The sequence below is a fragment of the Mangifera indica genome, chromosome 3 (assembly GCF_011075055.1).
Source record: "Mangifera indica cultivar Alphonso chromosome 3, CATAS_Mindica_2.1, whole genome shotgun sequence".
Taxonomy (NCBI): domain Eukaryota; kingdom Viridiplantae; phylum Streptophyta; class Magnoliopsida; order Sapindales; family Anacardiaceae; genus Mangifera; species Mangifera indica.
The window spans coordinates 11,875,453-11,897,771 of NC_058139.1; the positions used below are offsets into that span (position 1 = coordinate 11,875,453).

The 22,319-nt window shown below is 32.6% G+C and overlaps 3 protein-coding genes and 1 pseudogene across 3 annotated transcripts; all 4 read right to left on the minus strand.

Moving 5' to 3' along the window:
- Positions 1-3,832: 3,832 nt before the first annotated feature.
- On the minus strand, positions 3,833-5,829 carry LOC123212498 (annotated as a pseudogene).
- A 5,928-nt stretch (positions 5,830-11,757) lies between these two features.
- On the minus strand, positions 11,758-12,528 carry LOC123211558 (UDP-glycosyltransferase 83A1-like). The gene is made up of 2 exons (XM_044630364.1): positions 12,079-12,528; positions 11,758-11,958 (listed from the first exon to the last, which is right to left on the minus strand). Exons 1-2 carry the CDS (start codon positions 12,526-12,528, stop codon positions 11,758-11,760), a joined length of 651 nt encoding a protein of 216 aa, XP_044486299.1.
- Positions 12,529-15,316: 2,788 nt separating this feature from the next.
- LOC123211036 (UDP-glycosyltransferase 83A1-like) lies at positions 15,317-17,224 on the minus strand. Its single transcript, XM_044629552.1, has 2 exons — positions 16,502-17,224; positions 15,317-16,431 (listed from the first exon to the last, which is right to left on the minus strand). The coding sequence occupies exons 1-2, from the start codon at positions 16,986-16,988 to the stop codon at positions 15,545-15,547; spliced, it is 1,374 nt and encodes a 457-aa protein (XP_044485487.1). The 5' UTR covers positions 16,989-17,224; the 3' UTR covers positions 15,317-15,544.
- Positions 17,225-19,628: 2,404 nt separating this feature from the next.
- LOC123212346 (UDP-glycosyltransferase 83A1-like) lies at positions 19,629-21,527 on the minus strand. Its single transcript, XM_044631449.1, has 2 exons — positions 20,811-21,527; positions 19,629-20,740 (listed from the first exon to the last, which is right to left on the minus strand). Exons 1-2 carry the CDS (start codon positions 21,295-21,297, stop codon positions 19,854-19,856), a joined length of 1,374 nt encoding a protein of 457 aa, XP_044487384.1. The 5' UTR covers positions 21,298-21,527; the 3' UTR covers positions 19,629-19,853.
- Positions 21,528-22,319: the final 792 nt, after the last annotated feature.

A 22,319-nucleotide genomic window follows, 5' to 3' on the forward strand; every position in this document is an offset into this window, starting at 1 on the left:
TCTATTTCTTTAATTTAATTATATTTTGTCCTTATCCGGTTTATATGATAAATCAATTTAGTAGACTTTCTAAATTTTGAAGTTTTAACTTTGGAACTTTTTTTAATTAATTTTAAAGCTTAGACAGATTTTTGACCTCAAATTTCAAATTAAATGGGGAGCAAACCATGTGATAAGCCTCCAATTTTATTTTATTATTTATATAGAGTTATATTATATTTGGTTTATTTATTATTATAAAATTAGCTGAACCTTTCTCTTTTTTGTTTGAACTGTTTTTTTCTTACAGTTTGTATGAGGTTTCTACAATAAATTAGTGACTGCAATCATCGAACGTAGAACGTAACCTGTAATTGGTATCTTTTTAGAATTCTGTTGTTTTTAATTCACAATATTCCAGTTTTTAAACAATCCACCGACTCTCTCAGGAATCTAGAATACTCCAGCATGGGCCGCCCCCATCCCGTAGCAACTTGCAAGTGTTGTCGCCATCCAAAGCTCCAGAATTTTCTTCACTCCGCAAGAACGCCCCAGCCGCCTAAACAGGTTGTTGCTGTCAACAAAATTGCAAGCTGGCCTCCACTCAAAAGAAGATTGAAGAAGTATTAAAGGCGGTTAATCAACCGCCATCAACTAGTATAAATAGGCTGCTTGGCTGAAGACAGCAGCGAGTGAGTGTGTGGGTGCTGTGTGAGTGTTAAGTTTAAGTTGATTTGTGAGTGAGTGGTGTTAGTATGTGTGTTAAGTTTGATTTTGTACAAAATTTGTAATTGCGGTAATTAATAAAATAACTGTTTGATAATTACCACTCTTGCTTAACATTCAGGCATTCTTACAGAATATTATTGAACAAAATAATTCATTAGACCTCAGCTTCACTGAATTTGCTCTGACACCATTCACTTGGTAGATTTTTTTCACGATTATTTATATTTTATGCCGTAAAAGAATCCCATTTTCAACCGGCGTTATATCTAAACCAATCTTCCAAGCTTCACAAATGTAATTTCTTTTCTGAAATTAGTCACCCAAGTAAAGCCTACATAGAAAGGTAACTCCCATGCTCGAACCTTCCATCATTGGGTTTTATCCGCAACGTCTTAAAAACAAGTTATAGAATAATATTAATCTGAATTCTATGAAAGATTATCCGAATTATGAATTTAAGACGTGGATATTAAGGAAGATATATAATAATAGCCGGAACTTAAATTTTTAAATAAATTTAAGTAAATGCAATAAGTATAATAATAGCAAGAATAACTAATATGTGAACATATGACTTATATGTGTCAAATATTTGACGGATAAAGTTAGTATATAAAAATTATATTAAAATATAAATATGCCACAAAATAAAGAGTAAAATAATTTTTTCTTTGTTTTATAATATTTTTTTACCGATAGTAAAATTTTTTATATTATCTTATTTTGCAGATGAATTTTCTGTTCTTATTTGAATATATGTGAAGTATATTTCTATTTTATTGGTTCCCTAACAAAGAATGAGCTAATGTCCCCTCTTGAAGTGCCCATTAAGCATGTTTTCATCAGCCGGCTATTCTCTTCAAAACTATCTGGGAATTGGGCCAAAGATTCAACTACAAGGTCTGATCAAACAACTGAAGCAGTGATTGGCCCAATGATTCAGGACCAATAGCTAATTCAAGAAATTGTAGCTGATTTATGGTTGTTGTGCAACCCAATGCAACATTAGTGATTGAAACCCATCAGTTCTTTTGTAGAAATGGCAAAAGGAGAGCGTTATCTGCGGACACCCGTCTAAAAATGAACATGAATTTTAGATTTTTGAATTTGTATTTGTGTCCCAAATAATAGATTTTTATTAGCAGGTTGAGTGTACCCATAGGTAGTCGTAGGTCATTTGTAATTTCTTTTCCACTTATCTTTTTTTTCCTTCTTCAATATCAAACTTACAAATTACAGCACAGTCAATATAAATTTCATATATAAATTTATATTTTTTTTAAAATTAAGAAATTTGTTGTATTGAAAATAAATTTTAAGAATTTAAGTACTAAATATTTTATTATGGATATTCATTGTTAAAATTCTTCAAATTTATAAAAATATTTCTATTAGTTAAGATAGATTTTCTCCCCTATAAAATATTTATACTTTTTATGAAGTATTTAAAGAGAAAAATATTATAAATTATAAAATCAGTATATTAAAATAATAAAAAATTAATATTAATAGATAATTTGTGAATCGACTCATGTTCAAGGGCTAGGTATGAATGATGTTAGAAATCGGTCTCTTTTCAATTTGCATCCATTTTTTCCTTATCCACACCTAGCCCAGCCTCCCATTTGCTAGGTATGGTTGTTCGTCAAGCCCGCCAAAGCAAGTTGAGTCCTCAGGCCGAAAGCTTCCGCACAAGGTCCAGAATGAGTACTCGCCAGACCAAATCACAGGATGGTGAATCATAAGTCAAGTTCATAAACTGAGTTGGATGGTTAGGACAGCAACAGTGGTACTTTCAATGAATAACTTCTCTATATTTACATCACCCGGGCAACACCATGGTCACTTCAATCTTCTCTGCGTACACCGATGTTCCTAAATCAAGTTCAATTTTATTATGTAAGTACTAAAAGTCTGAATGTGTACCTGTACACATTTTGCTCTATTAGGTATTAACGTAGCTAGACATACCAATTAGAGCGAGTCAAATGAAAACCCAGCGTAAAGCTTAGAATTTAGGCCGTTGATACTGTAGTATATAACTTTTGACTCATAGGCATTTTGGGCTAAGTTATAAGTTTTAATATTAAGTTTATGGGCTTACCTGATATTGTGTAACAATTAAAAAAATAAAAAATAAATAAAATGGTATAAGCAAAGTTATAACTTAGAATTTAGGCTTAGTTGATACTGTAGTATATAACTTTAGTTGCTTCTGTCACGCTTTCAATAACTATTGTCATTGTTTTATTTTTTAAATTTTTTTTCTATATAAACCAATCCAAATTTTTTTTATTTTCAATTCTATTTACAAATCTCTCAATCTCAATATTTTCATTATATTTTCAATCTTATTTTCTTTGATCAATTTTATTTTGAAAACTATTTAAATTTGCAAATAATAATTTTTTGTGTTTATAATTTCATTTCATTTCAATTTTATTATTATGAAATATTATAAATGGATCCAACGCCAAATGAATTCGGAAATTTGGACATTAAAGACCAATAGATAAATGGTATAGTATATATTTTTTATTTATATTTGTAATTATACAGTATGTAAATTAATTTATTTATACTATGTTATAAATTTATAATATTTTTCATCATGTAACCATGGTATTCTTCCGCCATAAATGAAGAATTATAAATAAAATATTCAGGATATTGTTCTTGATTTTAATAATTGAAAAATAATTTATATTTAAATTTTTTAATTAAAATTGTTTAAAAATTTTTGTTTAAATGGGCTGGCCCTCTATATAGGGTCGGGCCTTGAGCCTTAAAAATTACATGAATTTACCCACCTAAATGTCCATCACTTTATGGGCCTAAGGCCCAACCCATGAGACCGATGGGTCAAGTTAGAGTTGGTCCAGCCCACTGGACATGTCTAACCTAGCCCTTTGAATTTAGACTTTTAGTAATTGAACTTCGTTTAGGAACCTGCTCAATGACAAAAACAACTGCCTGTAAATGTAAAAGTTGCAAATAAATTCATATAATCAACCAAGTTTATGAGCAAGGAACAAGCCATCATCATAAAAAGATCAATTCCATCAATCAACCAAGTTTAGGACAGCGGGATAGATACTGCAATAAAAGAACAAAATACGAGGCAGCTTGCATAAATCTATATTCCAACCAGGTTACACAAGGCACCAAAAACAAGAACTAAGAAAACATGTGGTTTAAAAGACCAAACTTGTAACTATAACAAGGCAATAACACAAAAAAAAAGTCCAAAGTGTCAGTGTGTCCGGGAAGTGAAAATAGTAGAGCAAGTTTAGAAAAATTGTAAGTTACCAATGGGTACCCCTGGGCAAACCCGATTTGCCTGTCAAATATCTAGTCTGAATGTACACACGGTTCCAAAAATCTGTAGCACATACCTGTTTTATGAGCAGATGTCCACGGGTATCCTTGGGTAACCTACTTGTTTTGTCTGGTCTAATCAGGATCTAGCTTGAAAACCTATGGATATGCTCATAGGATTGAACTGATATATTACATATAAGAATCAGCTATAAATAAATTTAATCCCAATTAACAAATTAACATATATGACTATTTGTTGTATCTTGAGTGATTTAATGGTTTTCAATCAACAAGATGATACCTTACTGTAATCAATGGAATATCAGTCATTATTCCGGAATTTTCAACATTGTCAATAACTAGACTTCATCTGTTCAATAAATTTCTGAAAATTTTTAAATGAAGATCCTCCTTCTACAAGACTTTGTCTAGCCATTTCCTTCAACTTCATTGAGTTTTCTTTGATACCATCATCCGTCAGCAGCTTTGTGACCTTTCTTTGTATTTCATGCCTTGTAACTATCCCATTTTCATTTGGGGTTAATTCTAAGCCAATCTTCCAAGCTTCACAGATATAATTTCTAATATGATATTGATCCCCAAAGTAAGGCCAACAAAGAAAAGGAACTCCCATGCTTAAACCTTCCATAGTTGAATTCCATCCACAATGACTTAAGAAACAAGCAACAGAAGAATGAGTCAATACCTTCTCTTGAGGTGCCCATTCAACAATCTTTCCTCGATCTGCAGTTCTCTCTTTAAAATCATCTGGGAATTTAACCAGTGATTCATCTACTAGATATGATCGAACAACCCAAAAAAATGGCTGGCCTAAGGATTCAAGACCAAATGCTAATTCATCAAATTGTTGTTGATTCAAGGTTGTTGTGCTACCCAAGGATACATAAATGACTGATCCTATTGCTTGTTTGTCAAGCCAGCTTAGGCAAGTTGAGTCCTCAGGCATTAAGCTTCCAGAAAACTGCCCTGAATTATTACTTACCAATAATGGACCAATTGGTAAGATGCTGAGAACCAATTCACACAAAGATCAGTCAAGTTCATAAATTGAGTTGGAAAGAACCCAGTTCGAAATGCTGACACTTTGAACAACATCAATGGTAAATTCATAAAACAACTTTTCTATATTCGAATCAGCTGGGCAACTCCATGGGAACTCTTTACCTTTCCACGCTAAAGTTGCTTCAGATATTGAAATCAACTCATCATTCACCAAGGTTCCTGAATGAAATTCAATTAATCACATAATTAAGTACCAATTTATATACGAATCTAAGTAAATAATTTACACTTACCATTAGCATCCATAAGTCCACCCTTCAGAAGCTTCGGAATGTGAAGTGCGAGAGCCAAGCATGCTGGTGCATAAGGTATAACTGCAGCCCTTGGAATTCCCATCTTTTGGGCAACTTCCAGCGCCCATTTAACTGATATATCAGCAATGACGCAAGTGATCTGCTCGTTGTCACTCGATTTGTTAATCTTGTCAATCAAGTTCTTCAAGTAACCTGGCATAACTCTAAACATACTATTTCTAGGCTTAACAAAATTGTTTCGATCATCTCCCTCTTCAAGCCCATCTGGAAATGAAACTAGCCTTACCAGACTCAACTCAGCCTTTTCTGGCATTGAAGCACTGATTTTGGCATGAATAAACACACTGTTAACGAAAGTGACCTTGATTCCTTGTTCAGCAATCTTTGTTGCCAATTTCAAAAGAGGAGCAACATGGCCTTGTGCTGGATATGGAATAACAAGAACATGCGGTTGCTTGCCCATTGCAATATAGCCAGCTTTTTCTGGCATGTTCTTTTTTCTAAACATTAGAAGACTTGCCCATTAAATTAGGTTTGTTTTCACTTTTTGTTTTCCCATGTTAGATCTTTTTCACTGTATTTTTATTATCAGAATGCCGTCTACAAACCCATCTTCATCACATTACAAAAGCAATACCGAAGCCTCTCTATCATCCAGGAAAATAATATATTCCTTGATATAATACAAATACTACATTCAAATTATAAAACTTGTAAAGATGATACAAAATGTAAAAAATACAATAGTTTCTTGGAGAAGGTTAGCTCAGCATTAGTTTGGACCACAATTTTAAAATTGATGGGACCAATTTCTGGAATAAATTTATATTTGATTTTAGCATTTGTTTTATTTATCGTCATTGCTATGTATTATGATTAGTTTAATCTTGTTCTCTAGCTTTATTTGTAATAAAAAAGTGAAATTATATTAAATACCCATTTTATCTTTTTATTAAGCAAAAATGTCTATTTTTTCTATTCCTAACAAAAATGCCCTAAATTTTTTTAAAAATACCAAAATTACTCTTCACCATATCTATATAAACTTTCTCACTCTCACTCTCACTCTCATTACACATACTTCTTATATCACTTAAACACTCATTTTCACTCTCATTTTTGTTTAATATCAATTACTACGAGTTTGTTTGGAAGAAAAAAGTTCGTATTTCTAAATTCGAATTAAAAAAATCAATTCGTAAAAAAAAAAGTATTTATATGAATCTTAACTCAAAACTTAGTTGTATTTGTTAAATCTAGTTTGTATGACATGTAAAAGGGGCATTTGGATATTTGATAACAATTTAAGGGTTAAATGAAATGTTAAATAATTATAGGGGATTAAATGAAAAATATAAGTTGACATATCATAAACTGGCAAATATTGAAAAACGAAAATGAAATTTGAAATGTATACGTAGAAATAACCTAGAATATGAAAAACCAAAAATCACTAAAACATATGAAAGAACGAGTCAAAATATACTAGAATAATAAGAATAAAAAAATTGTTCGAAATCGAAAAATGTCAATAATAAAAAAATCACTCAAAAACCTAAAAAAATTGATCTAAATTTTGAAAACTACACGTTCAAATAGCTTAGGAACGAAAAAAACCAAAAAATCGATATGAAATTTCGTAATTGCATCCTAAAACGTGTCTAAAAAAACACAAAACTAAAGAGATAGATGTCAAATTTGAAAACTATATATCAAAAAAGTCTAGCCTGGTCACAAACAAGCTTAAAATCATAAAAATCGAAAATCATAAATTTGATCAAACAAAAAAACTACGTAATATACACTGAAATAGTTTTATTTGGGCCTCCAAACTGGGCGTAATTGGCAAAACTAGTTGTTATTATAGAGCTTGAAACGAGTTTCACGTTGATATATCATAGGCCCCGTAACTCCTCCCAAATCAAAAGTTATAGCCGTTCAAAGTCTATATGCGTATATGTCCAATATTTTTCCTTTGCCCCTTATCAATGTTCTAATCTTCTATAGGCCCTATAGTTTAAAAAAAGTCAATTTTCACCAACCCACATTTTTCATAGATTGCCCCACAATTTAGTGTAAAATTTTCTACGGACCTTTGTGGATCGCCCCTTCTTCCCTCTCCCCTTAAAATTTTGAAAACGTTAAATTTCCACCCACCCCATGGGCCCCCGTGGGAGATTACCTTAGCGCCGGTATATCTAACCTATTTTTTGATCAAAAATCGTCATTTCAACCACCAATTTTAACAAAATCAAATCTACACATCCAATAACACAAAACCTCTCAAGAAATTTAAGCAAAACAACCAAGAATCAAAACATTTTATACATTATTCAAAATCAAAACCCTAAAAATTCAAACCTCAACATTTCCCTCAAATTTCAATTCTTCTAATAATAAATTGATTCAAACAAGAAGTGAGATCATAAATTATCCTTATTTGTCATTTTCGATTACCAAAAAATACGAAAAGTTGACGAAAAAGACAAAAACCAGTTGCTCCCGTGGGAGATACAAATTTTTTTTTGAATTTCAATAGTAAATCTATGGGAAATGTGGGGTTTATATATAAGGGTAGTTTGGTTATTTTCCAAATTGAGGGCATTTTTGTTAATCCTTAGAGTTTTGGGTAATTTTCTTAACACCCCTTAGTTTTAGGCATTTATTATAATTTCCCAATAAAAAATGACGATTTTCTCTTCTACATTTAGAATATTGTAACAACCATATAAAGAATTAAAAGATTAGTGAATGATAGGGTATTAGATACTATAGATTTTACTGACTTTGATACTTGCGTAGATTGTATAAAGGGAAAACAAACCAACAAGTCAAAGAAATGTGCCAAGAGGAGTTCAGACATATTAGAAATCATATATATAGATATTTGTTGTCCTGATATGGATGCTCATGGTCAAAAATACTTCATCTCATTTATTGATGATTATTCACGATACATGTATCTCTACATGTTTTATAACAAGCATGAAACATTAGATGTCTTTAAGGTTTTCAAGATAGAAGTAAAGAAACAATTTGAAAAACAAATTAAAATAGTGAGATCAAATAGAGGTAGAGAATATTATGGTAAATACATTCATGATGGACAAGCATCTGGTCCATTTGCAAGGTTTCTTGAAGAAAATGGGATTATTGCCCAATACACTATGTCTGATTCTCTGTACCAAAATGGTGTAGCAGAAAGAAAAAATCAAACTCTATTGGACATGGTGCAGAGTATGCTTAGCAGCTCGAAACTTCCTAAATCACTGTAGGTTGAAGCTCTTAAAACAGTAGTGTATATATTAAACCGAGTTCCAACCAAGACTATTTCTAAAACACCATTTGAGTTATTTAAATATTGGAAATCGAGTTTGTGACATATACGTGTTTGGGAATGCCCATATGACGTAAGAGTTTATAATCTACATAAGAAGAAATTAGACCCAAATACTATAAGTGGTTATTTCATTGGATATGTCGAAAAGTCTAAGGGTTATAAATTTTATTGTCTATCACATAGTATTAGAATTATGGAATCTCGAAATGCAAAACTTTTTGAGAATGACTTAATCAGTGGAAGCAATCAATCTCAGGACTTAGTTTCTAAGAAAGATCATTCAGATACTCAATCACCCGTTTTGAGTAATAGATTGGTTGTTATTCATAACACCCTTCAAGTTCAAATGGATGTTGAACAACCAATTAATGAAGTTCCACAAGTTGCTAATAATACTTTAGTAGATCAAACTGTTCAACAACCTTCAGATACTATTGAACCACCGATTGTACACTCTACTCCAAAGGAGGATAGTGTTACAACATTAAGAAGATTAACTAGAATAAGGAAATCAGTTATTCCTAGTGATTATATAGTGTATTTTCAAGAAATTGATCATAATTTAAGAGCTGAAGATGATCTTGTTACATTTTCACAAGCAATGGATTGCAATAAATCTATTTTGTGGTACAATGCTATGAAAGATGAGATGAAATTTATGAAGAGTAATGGAGTCTGGAATCTTATCAAGTTATCTAATGGGGCAAAGGTCATTGGGTATAAATTGGTCTTTAAAACAAAGAAAGACTCATTAGGTAACATCGAGATATATAAAGCAGACTCATTGCTAAGGGTTTCACTCAAAATGAGGGAATCAATTACATGGAGACTTTTTCTCCTGTTTTTAAGAAAGATTCTTTCCGTATTATAATGGCATTAGTAGCCCATTTTGACTTAGAATTGTATCAAATGGATGTAAAAACGACATTCCTTAATGGAGATCTAGAGGAAGAGGTATATATGAAACAACCTAAAAGATTTTCCTCTAGTGATGGTGAGCATTTGGTGTGCAAGCTTAAGAAGTCCATATATGGATTGAAATAAGCCTCTCGTCAATGGTATTTGAAATTTCATGGGGTTATCTCTTCATTAGGTTTTGAAAAGAATATCATAGATCAATGTATATACCAGAAGGTTAATGGGAGTAAAATTTGTGTTCGTGTTCTATAAGTGGATGATGTATTACTTGCAACCAATGATAAAGGGTTGTTTTATGAGGTGAAACAATTCCTCTCTACAAACTTTGATATAAAGGATATGGGTGAGACATCTTATGTCATTGGCATTAAGATTCATAAGAACAAACCTCAAGGCATACTAGGTCTATCTCAAGAAACCTATATCAATAAAGTGTTAGAGAGATTTCGGATGAAAGATTGTTCACCAAATATAACACCAATTGTGAATGGTGATAAGTTCAATGTGAACCAATGCCCTAAAAATGAACTTGAAAAGGAACAAATGTAGAACATTCCCTATGCTTCCGTTGTTGGAAGTCTTATGTATGCTCAGGTCTGCATAAGACCTGACATTGCATTTGTTGTTCGGATGTTAGAAAGATATTAGAGTAACCCAAGCATAGATCACTGGAAAGCTGTAAATAAAGTGATGTGGTACCTTCAAGAGACAAAAGAATACATGCTAATATATAGACGGATCGATAATTTAGAGGTAGTTGGTTACTCCGATTCAAAGTTTGTTGGTTGTGTTGATTCAAGAAAATCAACATCTGGATATATTTTCTTGTTTGCCAACCGAGTCGTATCTTAGAGGAGTGTCAAACAGTCATTGATTGCTACATCTACCATGGAGCCTGAGTTCGTTTCTTGTTTTGAGACTACATCACATGGTGTATAGTTGAAGAGTTTCATATCTGGGCTTAGGATTGTGGATTCTTTTTCCAAGCCGATAAAAATTTATTGTGACAATTCAACTACTGTTTTCTTGGCTAAAAATAACAAAAGTAGTAGTCAAAGTAAACATATTGACATTAAGTATTTAGCCATTAAGGAACGTGTAAAAGAAAATAAAGTGGTTATTAAACACGTCAGCACTGAATTGATGATTGTCGATCCTTTAACAAAAGGCATGCCACCAAAGAGTTTTAAGGATTATGTAGAGCGAATGGGAGTTAGTCTTATGTTGTAATTGTGATAAGAGTTGTTTCCGTCATGTGATTTGATATATATACATTTTCTATAATAAAATTATTCAGTTATTAAATTGATTAGTTTTTCTCATTTTTATGTGCACATTTTGATTGAGAAAATAATCAATTTTGGACTTAGAATAAATATAATATTTATTCATTAAGTTATAAAGGAATGAATACATCGTGATACATGAAAGATAATACTCATTCTTAGATGACTTATCGTCATGATTTGTGTATTTTATTTCTTTACTTCAATAATTGGAGTTGTGGGTTATGGACCAAGTAGGAGAATGACAGTATTCTCTTCTGCATTTAGAATATTGTAACAGTCATAGATTAACTAAAAAGGAGTTACAAAACGTGGTTTATAACTCCACACATTGTCGTTGCATTCTTGATGGGAGAATGCTTATTTAAGGTTGCAAAAAGGGTTCTTGGGTGAGCTTTTTCTGAAAAATAAATACATCATTCTGTGTGAAAAAGAAATCACCTGGAAGATGAAAGTTTACAAGCAATTTTTAGAAGATTATTTTGCATCAAATCGTCAAGCAATAGCTAGAGGTTAGTGTTTAATATTCCGCAAATTTTAGTTTTGGTTTCTATCTTGCATACTCAGTATATATATATATATGTTTAGATAGAGACCATATACATGTTTTACAAAAAATTCTTGTTCTTGTTTTTTTTTTTTTTAACTTTTGAGTTTTTTCATGGGTTGCCTTCAACATGATGAACTTCATATTTTACTATAATCAATGGAATATTTGTAATAAAAAATTGTTTTCTCTTTTTAATTTTTTTGAGTTATTTCATAGTTTACATTCAACATGGTGAACTCCACAGTTTGCTGAATCCATGGAACATTCATCATTGTTCTGGAATTTTAAATGCTGTCATCAAAGAGACTTTATTTCATCAATAAATTTCTCAAACTTCTGACATGATGATCCACCTTCAACAAGACATTTAGTAGCCCTTACCTTTAGCTTCAATGCATTCTCCTTAATATTTTCATCGTTAAGCAATCTTGTGACCTTTGTCTGTATTTCATGCCTTTGTACAATCCCATTCTCTTCTCGCTTAAATTCTAAACCAATCTTCCATGTTTCACAAATTTAATTCTTGTTCTGATATTGATCCACATAGTAAGGGCAACACAGAAATGGTACTCCCATGCTTAATCCTTCCAAGGTTGAATTCTATCCGCAATGACTTACGAACCAAGCAACGGAAGAATGAGCTAACACCTTTTCTTGAGGTACCCATTCAACAAACTTTCCTCGACCGCCTGTTCTCTCTTCAAAACCATCTGGATATCGAGGAGCAACTGATCCCAGCATGGTGTCAGAACGAATAACCCACAGAAACGGTTGGCCTAAGGATTGAAGACCAATTACTAATTCATCAAATTGTTGCTGATTTAAGGTGCCTGTGCTGCCCCATGCAACATAAATGACTAAGCCTATCGGCTGTTCGTCAAGCCAGCTTGAGTAAGTTGAATCCTCAGGCCGAAAGCTTCCAGCTAGATGCCTTGAATTATTACTCGCAAGTAATGGACCAATCGGTAAAATGTTGGGAATCAAATCACAGGATGGTGAGTCAAGTTCATAAAATGTGATGGCAAGAATCCAATCAGAAATCTTGACAATTTGGTCAACAGCACACATAATTCCAAAGAGAAACTTTTGTATATTTTGTATAGTGGGAAGCTCCATGCCAATTCATTAGCTTTCCAGGGAAGATTTGTAGGATTTTGGCAAAAAAAATTGAAAATTTTAATTTATGTTCACATCATATGTAACAATAGTAATATAAAATTTACATATTGTTTCAAGAAATAAAACATAGAAACATGTAAACTACCTTGTACCTTGTAATTTGATTTGAAGTTTGGAAGCTTGAATCACTAAAATAAGTGATCTTTTGACTTGCACCCTTCAAGGAAGAAAAATGGAAGAAAAAGAGAAGTTTTCCCGGCAAAAGAAAAAGAAAAATAAGAGAAAATATATATTTTTCTTAATTTTTTCTCACATTTACTGTATTAAAACTTGATATTTATCAAGTTAAATCATGTGTTTAATTCTCATTGGTTGATAATTAAGAGTAAGTCATAATTTGACAATGCTGAATAATTTTGTGTCTAAAATTATTCATACAACTTTCTAAACAATTTAAAATGTGTAAAATGAAAATTCTGACCTTTTTTCGGATCTTATTCGAAAAGCACAATTTTTATCCTCGAAAAGTGCTAGCCAACCATGGATAAATATTTTTAGCTTCATAACACCATTTTCTTCCTTGAAATATGGGTATGACCTTCAAGGTTCATAATGACGTAGTCGTGGACCCTATATCGGACGATACGTTTCATTATATCATTATATAACCTAAAACTGTCGTTAACCGATATACTTCATTTTTCGCTACAAAACGAAGCTCCCACTGATCATGTGGTGTCATTTAGCAATGTCCCATGACCCCTACATCACAATGAAGTACAAGCTTCACATAATGTCAATTGAACCTTACTCACACTTACCATGTAGTTCAATCTTTCCGTCATTACATCCCGATTAAACTTGGATTCATAGAATGTCAAAATCCAAGATTTAATCTTTTTGAATATCAAGTCATACCTCAGAATGTGCCACATCAAAACTCTTTTCATGTGGATTTTTATCTATATTGGCCAGTGTCTTAGATTTTCATGTTTCTCAATATTCGTATAGGAACTCAGGAGCAGTCGAGTTGACGGATCCCTGTATGATCATCACTTGTCCTCTCGCTCAAGCAACATATGATCAAAGCGGTTTTTGAATGAGACATGATTAGCCTCGTGGTATACACCTTATGAACCATACATTCCGAAATGAAGCACAACTATGATTTCTCAAGTCAAAGGATCTATACACTAGTATGATTTACGATGTATTATTGACTACATATTAATGCTCATGTGATCATCGTTCAACGGTCACATTCGATAAACAATATAATATAATAACCTTTGATCAGCTTTCTAACCATCAAACGGTTCTATTGTTTACCCATGTGTATATTCACCATGTCTAATATCATACATTGATATACTGTGGTGATATAGCACATACCTACTATGCAATACCATTGCCCAAACAGATTGCTTATGTAGGGAACAATTTGATGACGTTTATTAAAACTCATTGGGACCTTTCACATGTCATATGCATGTAGCTAATATGGATGTAATATACAATTACAACATAGATATAAAAGTGACGCAAAAAACATGTGAAGTATGACAAAACTCTTTTTTTATTAATAATGTATATGCAAGATATACAACCCTTAAAACCAACAAAGCGATTGGTTTTTAGGGTATATTCTAACAAGACTTTCCTCCGAAATTGCGATCAACCCTTCATCACCCGACACATTTCCTACATCAAGTCCAATCAACTACGAGAACAGATCTACAAATACATCAAATTCAAATTATCATATACTTACCATTTGTATCCAAAATCCCAGCCTGAGTCAGCTTTTTTATTTGAAATGACAGAGCTAAAGTCGCTGGTCCATAAGGTACAAATGCTGCTCTTGGAATTCCCATTTTCTAGGCAAGTTCAACTGCCCATACAACTGATATATCAGCAATGACACATGTGATCTGCTCATTGTCGCTTGATTGGTTAATCTTTCCTATCAAATCATTCAAGTTACCTGGCATAACTCTTGACATGGTATTTGTAGTCTTATCAAAATCTTTCAGATCCTCCTCTTGTTCAATTCCATCTGAAATTGAAACAAACTTTATCAGGCTCTACCCCTCAGATTCCTCTGGCATTGCAGCCATGACTTTCGCCCATTTCAGATAGCTTCAATCCCACAAAACTCTCAATTCTATTTGATATACTCTATCTTATATATACTCAGCTCCCGGCTCTTTCTTCTGTCCCTTTGTTTATCTGATGAAGTAATGGCATATACTGTTATCTTTGACTTTAGCGTTTGTTAACTGCCCATTATTATGATTGGCTTTCACCAAATTTATTTTTTTTTCCATTTTTTATCTTTTCTTGTTAACTTATTATCAGAATATCAGCCATCAAAAGCTGATCCATCTGCATCAGAAAAAAAATATATATGCTGAAATATCTTAAGTAAGCAGCCCTAGGTCTAGTTGCAGTTTTTTTTAAGACCCTCGTGAATTATATTCGATAAAATCCAAGATTTTATTCTTATCGTTCTTTAGTTTTCAGCCATGTCTAGACAAACATTTATTTCTCATTGCCTACAAATTTTTTTTTAATTTTTATTGTTATCATCATATGCAAAAAAAAAAAATGCCGAATAAACGAAATTAAATCAACATTAAAACTATCTGTACCAAATTTTAAGTATATAAATCAGTATATAGATGATATGTTATCACATAATTAAACAATTTTAAATTAATGACAAAGTAATACTCAATTACATAATAATACATCATTTATATATCTATTTATGTATTCGAGAGTGGATGCATATAACAACAGTGCTCTTAAATCAATGAATTAGCTCATCAACAGTGCTCTTAGTTAACCTCTTTCATTACAAAAATATGCGGCTTGGAGATGCATGCATTCAATAATATGAACCCCAGATTTTCTAGAATCAATGGATCATTATTCTAAGCATTTTTAGGGAATATTGTAGTAATTAAATAGACTTTATTTCAACAATAAATCTCTCAAAATTTTCAAATGATGATCCACCTTCAGCAAGACTCCTTGTAACCATCTCCTTCAGCTTCAATGCATTTCCTGTGAAGCCTTCATCATTTAGCAATTTTGTGATCTTTGCCTGTATTTCATGCCTTGTAACAATCCCATTCCCATTTCGGGTTAATTCTAAACCAATCTTCCAACCTTCACAAATATAATTTCTGTTCTGATGTTGATCAATATAGAAAGGCCAACACAAAAATGGGACTCCCATGCTTAATCCTTCCAAGGTTGAATTCCATCCACAGTGACTTACGAAGCAAGCAACAGAAGGATGTACTAATACCTTCTCTTGAGGTGCCCATTCAACAATCTTTCCCCGTCCGGCTATTTTCTGCTCAAAACCATCTGGGAATTTGGCAACCGAACCCCAAATGAGGTCAGATCGAACAACCCATAGAAATGGTTTGCCTAAGGATTCAAGACCAGCTGCTAATTCATCAAACTGTTGCTGATTTAAGATTGGTGTGGTGCCCAATGCAACATAAATGACCGAGCCTATCGGTTGTTTATCAAGCCAGCTTAAGCAAGTTAAGTCCTCGGGCCTAAAGCTTCCAACCAAATGCCTTGAATTATTAATTGCAAGTAATGGACCAATCGGTAGTATGTTGGGGACCAGATCACAGGATAATGAGTCAAGTTCATAAACTGTGTTGGAAAGAACCCAGTTGGAAATTTTGACAAATTCAACAACAGCAAGAGCAGATTCAAAGAAAATCTTCTGCAACTCTGCATTCATTCGAATACTCCATGGAAATTCGTTACTTTTCCAAGGGAGAGTTCCTTCGGATATTGAGATCAACCCATCATTCATTGCAGTGCCTACATCAAGTTCCATTAACTATGAGCACAAAACAGCATATAGTTCAAATTCAAATAAGTATATACTTACCATTATTATCTATAACTCCATCCTTAATCAGCTTTGTAATATGAAATTGCAGGGCTAAGATTGCTGGTCCATAAGTTACAAATGCAGCTCTTGGAATCCCCATTTGCTGGGCAACTTCCAGTCCCCATCGAGCATTTACATCACAAATGACACATGTGATCTGCTCATCATCACTTGATTGGTTAATCTTTTCAATCAAGTCCTTCAAGTTACCTGGCATAACTCTCATCATGGTTTCTCTAGTCTTAATAAAATCTTTCCGATCATCCTCTTCCGCAAGTCCACCTGGAATTGAAACGAAATCTATCATGCTCCATCCCTCAGATTTCTCTTGCATCGAAGCCATCATTTTCGCGCCAATAATCTCTGTGGTAACAAAGGTGACCTTGATCCCATGTTCAGCAATCTTTGTTGCCAATTTCAGAAGAGGTGCAACATGGCCTTGTCCTTGAAATGGAATAACCAACACATGCGGTTGCTTGCTCATTTCAGTACCCAAAAACTATATATGATATGCTCCCAATTCCTTGATACAAACTATCTTATATACACACAGCTCTGGCTCTTTTTATCTGCAGATATGTTTATGTGATGAAGTAATTTGCATATACTGATACAAGAAAACTATCAATTGGTCATTCTGACTTTGATTTCCATGTTTGATTTTTTCTTGGTATATCAAATTCAGAATGCCAGCTATCAAAAGTTAATTCGTCTCCATTATATGACAAAAGAAAGTCTGAAATATCAGAGTTAAGCAGAAAACTTCTATTGGTTACATTCATGTATGGTCCATATAATCCGAGTTATTTTATCATTTTTTAGCTATCAGCCACGTCGACATAAACTTGTGATCAATATTTTATATAAAATACTGGTACTGGTAATAGCGTGTATGAGTATATTTTATGTTAAGCTAGAATTTGGACAAAATTTGAATATGACAGGGAAAGGCCAAAGAAACAATAATAATTCAACTCCTTAGCTCATCTAGAGAGCTCCTACTTAACCTCTTTATAATATAAAAAATGGGATACAAAGAAGAAGAAGGACGTCATGCAACAATATTTCAAACTTCACTGTTATTTCATGCCTTGAAATGATCATATATTGTGTTTGTTTAATCCTAAACCTGCCTCCCAGGTCTCGATATGAGTTAATTAATCATCAAAGTAAAGCCAACAGTGAATCTTGGCAAGATTTAGAACCCTACTACGGACAAACAATGATGATAGCAAATAATCAACCAAAGTATAGTTCTATCACATTAAATAATAAAAAACAAAAATAATAGAAAAAAATATAATTTAACATAAAAACCTCTTCAATATGAAAAGTAAAACCACAAGGTATCCCAAAATAAACAAATCCACTATGTCAAAAATAATGGTACAGAGTTTTCAGCCTACAGAGAAATAAAACAAAATAATAACACAACTGCAGTGAAAGATAATATCACAACAAACTTATAAATCTATATCTCATGTTACGAGCATAAAAAATAGATCTTCACAGTCCAAAATATAGCACCAGATGTGTCTAAAATACTATTAAAATTTAAGAGCAATCTAACAGTAGATGAAAGAGAAAAAAACCTTTTTCTAAGAGTCATTTAAACAAAACTACACTAGACAATTTATCACATTTCAAAACAAATAACAACTTACCTGAAAAATAAAACATAACTAATCACATTTCAACATAGATAATAGCTTACTTGAAACACAAAACGTGATCTTCACCGCTCAGAATAAAGAACAATGAGTCTTTTACCAGTAGTCTAAAAATTATAGCAATCCAATAGTGAAATGCACTGAAAAACCTAGACAATGTTTTTCTCCTTTTCTCTCTTTTTTTTCTGACTTTTATTTGTTATTTATATGTATATATTGACTCTTATTTTACCCTAATTTATGAATATAGTGGGTGAGGTTTTTTCCATTAAATAAATTTGGGTTTCTCTACATAGAAAATGATTCAAAAACCCAACAGAGACCACCTTGTTAGGCCATTCTAAAGATATAACTACTATTTAATTAGCTTAAATTTTATATTACTTGTCACATTATCCTTAATAATAAAATATTACTAAAATATTTTATTACCTAACAAATTAGACAAGGTAATGTCTATAATAAACAATAGATTATTAAGGTAATATTTAATTACTCGAAACCAAATGCCTCTTAATACTAAATCCTATGTCTAAACAAATGAGAAAAACAACTAAAATTAGGAATCTACTCTAATTTAGAAAAACAAATAAAATTAGGCATTCTAAAAAGGGCAAAGGACTATTTCCCTCTCAAGTTTTAGTGTAATCTCAAAAGTATACTCATAGCAGTTGAAAAACTCAAATACTCACCTATGAGTTAAATTCTATTAAAATTTTCTTTTAAAAGGAAGGGGTAAAATCGTTATTTTCTCTTTAAACCCTAAACCCTAAAAATTTATAACATTTTCCCTCCTTAGCTTGAAAAACTAACATTTTCTCCCCATGATTAATTTTAAAAAGTGACATTTTCCCCCCATTCAAATTTCTTGGTAATTTCTGAATGAACGACTATCGTTCTCTCCTTCTAATGATGGTTCTCTCTCTGACGCCTTCTCTCTGTCCAAAGCCCTCTCTCTCTAGTTGGATTTTGTTTAGCTAGGGATTCAAACGGAGAGAAGACATCGAAGGGAAAACCATCATCGGGAGGGAGAGAGCGGTCATTGTTCAATGAGCAATTTGAATGGGGGAAAATGTCACTTTTTAAAATTAATTCTGAGGGAAAAATGTTAGTTTTCCAAACTAAAGGAAAAAATTTTATAAAATTTTAGGGTTTTAAGGTTTAGGGGGAGATGATGATTTTACTCTTCCCTGCGAGAGAGTTCGTTGTTCACTGAGAAATTTGAATGGGGGAAAATGTCACTTTTTGAAATTAATTATGGGGGGGAAATGTTAGTTTTCCATTTTTTTTTTATTGCTATCATCATATGCAAAAAAAAAAAAAGCCAAAGAAACGATATTAAATCAACATTAAAACTATCTGTACCAAATTTTGAGTATATAAATCAATAAATAGATGATATATTATCACATAATTAAACAATTTTAAATTAATAACAAAGTAATATCCAATTATATAATGACACATCATTTATATACTCATTTATGTATTCTAGAGTGGATACATATAACAACAGTGCTCTTAAATCAATGAATTAGCTCATCAACAGTGCTCTTAGTTAACCTCTTTCATAACAAAAACATGTGGCTTGGAGATGTATGCGTTCAATAATATGAACCCCAGATTTTCTAGAATCAATGGATCATTATTCTTGGCATTTTTAGGGAATATTGTAGTAATTAAATAGACTTTAATTCAACAATAAATCTCTCAAAATTTTCAAATGATGATCCACCTTCAGCAAGACTCCTTGTAACCATCTCCTTCAGCTTCAATGCATTTCCTGTGAAGCCTTCATCATTTAGCAATTTTGTGATCTTTGTCTGTATTTCATGCCTTGTAACAATCCCATTCCCATTTCGGGTTAATTCTAAACCAATCTTCCAACCTTCACAAATATAATTTCTGTTCTGATGTTGATCTATATAGAAAGGCCAACACAAAAATGGGACTCCCATGCTTAATCCTTCCAAGGTTGAATTCCATCCACAGTGACTTACGAAGCAAGCAACAGAAGGATGAACTAATACCTTCTCTTGAGGTGCCCATTCAACAATCTTTCCCCGTCCGGCTATTTTCTGCTCAAAACCATCTGGGAATTTGGCAACCGAACCCCAAATGAGGTCAGATCGAACAACCCATAGAAATGGTTTGCCTAAGGATTCAAGACCAGCTGCTAATTCATCAAACTGTTGCTGATTTAAGACTGGTGCGGTGCCCAATGCAACATAAATGACCGAGCCTATCGGTTGTTTATCAAGCCAGCTTAAGCAAGTTGAGTCCTCGGGCCTAAAGCTTCCAGCCAAATGCCTTGAATTATTAATTGCAAGTAATGGACCAATCGGTAGTATGTTGGGGACCAGATCACAGGATAATGAGTCAAGTTCATAAACTGTGTTGGAAAGAACCCAGTTGGAAATTTTGACAAATTCAACAACAGCAAGAGCAGATTCAAAGAAAATCTTTTGCAACTCTGCATTATTTCGAAAACTCCATGGAAATTCGTTACTTTTCCAAGGGAGAGTTCCTTCGGATATTGAGATCAACCCATCATTCATTGCAGCGCCTACATCAAGTTCCATTAACTATGAGCACAAAACAACATATAGTTCAAATTCAAATAAGTATATACTTACCATTATTATCTATAACTCCATCCTTAATCAGCTTTGTAATATGAAATTGCAGGGCTAAGATTGCTGGTCCATAAGTTACAAATGCTGCTCTTGGAATCCCCATTTGCTGGACAACTTCCAGTCCCCATGGAGCATTTACATCACAAATGACACATGTGATCTGCTCATCATCACTTGATTGGTTAATCTTTTCAATCAAGTCCTTCAAGTTACCCGGCATAACTCTCATCGTGGTTTCTCTAGTCTTAATAAAATGTTTCCGATCATCCTCTTCCGCAAGTCCATCTGGAATTGAAACGAAATCTATCATGCTCCATCCCTCAGATTTCTCTTGCATCGAAGCCATCATTTTCGCGCCATTAATCTCTGTGGTAACAAAGGTGACCTTGATCCCATGTTCAGCAATCTTTGTTGCCAATTTCAGAAGAGGTGCAACATGGCTTTGTCCTTGAAATGGAATAACCAACACATGAGGTTGCTTGCTCATTTCAGTACCCAAAAACTATATATGATATGCTCCCAATTCCTTGATATAAACTATCTTATATACACACAGCTCTGGCTCTTTTTATCTGCAGATATGTTTATGTGATGAAGTAATTGGCATAGACTGATACAAGAAAACTATCAGTTGGTCATTCTGATTTTGATTTCCATGTTTGATTTTTTCTTGGTATATCAGATTCAGAATGCCAGCTATCAAAAGCTAATTCGTCTCCATTATATGACAGAAGAAAGTCTGAAATATCAGAGTTAAGCAGAAACCTTCTATTGGTTACAAAAATCATATATTGTGTTTGTTTAATCCTAAACCTGCCTCCCAGGTCTCGATATGAGTTAATTAATCAGCAAAGTACAGCCAACAATGAATCTTGGCAAGATTTAGAACCCTACTACGGACAAACAACGATGATACCCTCCTTGATTAAACTATGTGGTAGCAAATAATCAACCAAAATATAATTCTATCACATCAAATAATAAAAAATAAATATAATAGAAAAAAATATAATTTAACATGAAAACTTCTTTAATATGAAAAGTAAAACCACAAGGTTTCCTCAAATAAACAAATCCACTATATCAAAAATAATGGTACAGAGTTTTCAGCCTACGACTGAGTAGGCAACTCTCCTTCAGAGAAATAAAATAATGTAATAACACAACTGCAATGAAAGATAATATTACAACAAACTTATAAGTCTATATCTCATGTATGAGCATCTAAAACAAATCTTCACAATTCAAAATATAGCACCAGATGTGTCTAAAATACTATTAAAATTTAAGAGCAAGCCAACAGTACATGGAAAAGAAAGAAAACATTTTTCTAAGAGTCATCTAAACAAAACTACACTAGACAATTAATCACATTTCAAAACAAATAACAACTTACCTGAAAAATAAAACATAACTAATCATATTTCAACATAGATAATAGCTAACTTGAAACACAAAATGTGACCTCCACCGTTCAGAATAAAAAATAATGAGTCTTTTACCAGTAGT